The sequence below is a fragment of the Myotis brandtii genome, unplaced genomic scaffold (genome assembly GCF_000412655.1).
Source record: "Myotis brandtii unplaced genomic scaffold, ASM41265v1 scaffold97, whole genome shotgun sequence".
Classification (NCBI taxonomy): domain Eukaryota; kingdom Metazoa; phylum Chordata; class Mammalia; order Chiroptera; family Vespertilionidae; genus Myotis; species Myotis brandtii.
Window position 1 is genome coordinate 1576148 of NW_005372020.1, and position 3607 is coordinate 1579754.

At 63.4% G+C, this 3607-nt stretch overlaps 1 protein-coding gene across 1 annotated transcript in view; it reads right to left on the reverse strand.

The window, feature by feature from the left end:
- Positions 1–3607, reverse strand: part of BCR (breakpoint cluster region) — a 72758-nt gene that overhangs the window by 5336 nt on the left and 63815 nt on the right. The window contains exon 18 of the mRNA XM_014533356.1: positions 472–531. Coding sequence (XP_014388842.1) covers positions 472–531 — 60 coding nt within the window. The remainder of the gene's footprint in view (positions 1–471; positions 532–3607) is intronic.

A 3607-nucleotide genomic window follows, 5' to 3' on the forward strand; every position in this document is an offset into this window, starting at 1 on the left:
AGCACGAGCAGGACCGCGCGGGCGGTGTAAGGACCAGTTTGGCGGAACCTCCCCCCACAACCCCACTGCTTCTCTTTTTAATTTTTTGACTTTTTGCTTGTTTCTCTCTCTCTCTTTAAAATGTCTTAAATTTGCCAATTCACTTTTTTGTTTTTTAACCCTCACCCGGGGGTGTTTTTCCATTGATTTTTAGAGAGAGTGGAAGGGAGAGGGAGAGAGGAACGAAGGGCCCTGAGGACTCGTCAGGGGACCTGCCTGTCCTGGCGGTGCCACTGGCTTCGTGCTCGGGAGGGATGCTCAGTGCCCGGCCGCTGGCCGCGCTCCACACCTCACGGGGGTCCCTCCCTCCCGGTGCAGAGACTCTGCTCTTCGGGCCTCCCCCTCCTCCAGCCCCCCTCCCTCCTACACGAGCCCAGGCCATGCTGACCTGCTGGGGTGAGCGGGGGCCCCCAGAACCCCGCGGGTACATACCCCGTTCATGGCGATGACCGTCCGCTGCCAGTCTCTGTCCTGCAGGGCCTGGGGGTCCAGCTGAAAGCAAGGGGTCGCGATTACCAGAGGCCCTGGGACCCGTGCCGAGGCCCTGCCAGGCCACAGCCCACGCCCGCTGCTCCTCCACGCCGAGTCGCAATCGGCGCCGCACCTGGGCCAGCACCTCTATCCTGGGCCAAGGGGGTCCCCGGGGGGGAGAGCACCTGCTGGGCACCTGGGACCCGAGAGCCCTCCTGCTCCCGACCGCTGTCCTCTGGGCCCGGCGACATCCTGTGTGGGAGGTGGTGACCGCTCGGGCCCTGCTCCCTGCTCCTCCCTTCATCCCGTCCAGATGGGAGCTGAAGTCCATGCCGGCAGTCCGGGAGCTGGGGCCCCCCTGCCCCGCCTCGTCAACCCTCACAGGTCCACCTACAGTCCTCGCTCTAAGTGACAGTTCTGGAAGCCCCATTTCACGCAGAACTGCCTGGAGGCAATGCCATCAGAAGTTCGAGCCACGGCTCCTCCCACAGCGTGCGCTGTGGTCTGGCCGGTCTGGCCGTGGGGCCTGGTGCCCAGGAGGGGCCTCCTGCTGGGCCAGGCTTGTGGCTTAGAGTCTGGCCCAGAAGGAGCCAGCGCCCAGCTCCGAATCACGACGCTAGGGACTCGGGGTGCTGGCCTGCAGGACTCCGCTGTTTAAAGTCGCCTAAGGAGTGCCCAGCCCGGCTGGCTAGCGGCTGAGCGTCGACCTAGGAACCGGGAGGTCAGGTTCGATTCCGGCCGGGACACATGCCCAGGTTGCGAGCTCCATCCCCAGTGTAGGGCCTGCGGGAGGCAGCCCATCTCTCTCTGTCCCTCTCCCTCCCTCTCTCTAAAAATCAATAAAACCGTATTTAAAAAAATAAATCAAAGAACTGAGATTTGGCCAACGCAGCCGACCAGCAAAGGGACAGGCAAAGGAGGGGACGGAGGCCCCTGCCGGACACAGCTCCCCCCGGGGAGTCACCACGGCCCCGCCGGCCCACCTTGCCCTTGCACAGGAGGTTTCGAAGGTGGGTCCACAGGGTGGTGCCCGGAGCACAGAGGTGCTTGTCCACACAGACCCCCGGGCTCCGGTGGAAGCAGCGCAGGAGGCCCTGCATGGCGGCCGGAGCGGCCGGCGCCTTTCGCATCCTTGTCCCGCTGGTCACTGGTCGGAGGGCGAACAGGGCTGGGCGGGAGGCTGGACTGGACGAGCAGCCCCGGCCTCCGCAGCCTTTTGACTGGGGTTCGCAGGAAGCCCCGCCCCTGCAGCCTGGCTCGCCAAGGTCAAAGCTTCCTATGACCCTTAAGTTTTCGACTTTTTTTGGTCTCTGTTTGGAAAAAACAGCCCTGCCAGCAGCCGATTGGTTACGGGAACTGTGTCGCATCATGGTTTTCTCTAAAGCCCAGAAAAGCCCAATTTCCTCCTCCAGGGGCTGTTTCCTGTGGGCGCTGGAAACGCTGAGTAACATGGCTGCCTGGCCCGTGCATCGCATGGCAGGAGGCGCTCCGGGGACACCCCCAGGGCCTGCACCACCCCAGCCAGTTACCCCAATAATGGCACGCACTGCCTCGGATGAACAGAGCCGAGGACACCCCACGCCTGTCCCCCCGGGATAGCTGGCCCGGTGATGAGGGGATTCGGTGCCATCGTCCACCCCCAGCATCAAGGTCCAGACCCCCCGCCACCCGGCCCAGAGGCCGCGGCAGGAGCTGGCCTGCAGGTGAGACCCGGGCCACAGGCCGCAGGCTGCAGGGGGCTCCGCCCTGGGCCCGGGCCTCGCAGTGGCCCTGGACGGCGGCTCTGGTGGGAGAGGCCGTCCCCGGGCTGGCTCGGTTCCAAAGCACAGAGCACAGAGCGTGCTAAGCAGAGCGGAAGCAGCCAGAAGAATAACACGGCGACGAGGAGGCCGAGCGTCGCCGCTCGGCCCCAAACAACAGTCCAGGCTGGCAAGTCTGTCGGTGACTGTGAAAGCGCCAGTGAAGTAAACAAGTGGGGGGTCTGGGAAAACAGATGACCAGCAGCCAACACCAGGAAGGAGACGTCTTGGGGAAAATGTGAGGGTGCTCCCGACGCCACCTGGGGGTCTCCGGCCGCAGTGCCACTCTGGGGATGGGGCCTGGGCGGCGGGTGATGTCTGCTCACACCCGGTGTTCTCAGGAGAATGGTCTGGATCCTGCTCGTCTCCCCAGAGCTGTGGGCCTGGTGGCCGGCTGCCCTGAAGTCTGCCTAGGAAACTACCCTTTGGGGCTCCGTGGTTGAGCTTCGACCTATGAACCTGGAGATCACGGTCCGATTCCTGGTCAGGGCACACGCCCGGGTTGTGGGCTCGATCCCCAGTGTGGGCGTGCAGGAGGCAGCCGACCCATGATTCTCTCTCATCATTGATGTTTCTCTCTTTCTCCCTCTCCCTTCCTCTCTGAAACCAATAAACATATATTAACAAAAAACAAAACAAAAAACTACCCTTTGCACCCATTCCAGGAGGCGGGGGGGGGGTAGAAGGGCCCGTCCAGGCAGGGCAGGCACTGATGCCGCCCGGAGCAGCCTGGCTGAGGACCAGAGCTCCCCTGCTTGCTTGGTAGTTGGCAAGGCCAGCTGGGGCACCCGTGGACTGGCACGGGGTACCCACTCCCCCGCCCTCCGCTGAGGGGGGGGCAGCACAGAGCTGTGCTCAGGAGGAAATGCCATTCCCTCCTCACCCGCCTCCTTGGAGATGGCCGTCTCCTCTGTGCCGTCACCGCCCAGAATGGACCGAGGGCTTCCCCGGCTCCTGACTGAGCCCCAAATGTTTGCACATCACCCACTCCCTGGGGCGGTTTTCTTTCTTTAAAAAAAACCAAACATACACTGGGGATCGGGCCCACAACCCGGGCACGTGCCCTGACCAGGAATCTAACCGTGACCTCCTGGTTCACAGTCGATGCTCAGCCACTGAGCCCCGCCGGCTGGGCGTCTGGACCTATTCTTGCACCCGTCAGACACCCATGGGTGCTGCGCCTTCCCCTCCTCCCAGGAAGTGCTCTCCACTCAGCTTATGAGTCAAAGTGCATATGGGGGGCAGGGAGCACCTGGGGGGGAACAGGCCATGCACTCCCCACCCCCCAGCTCTCCACC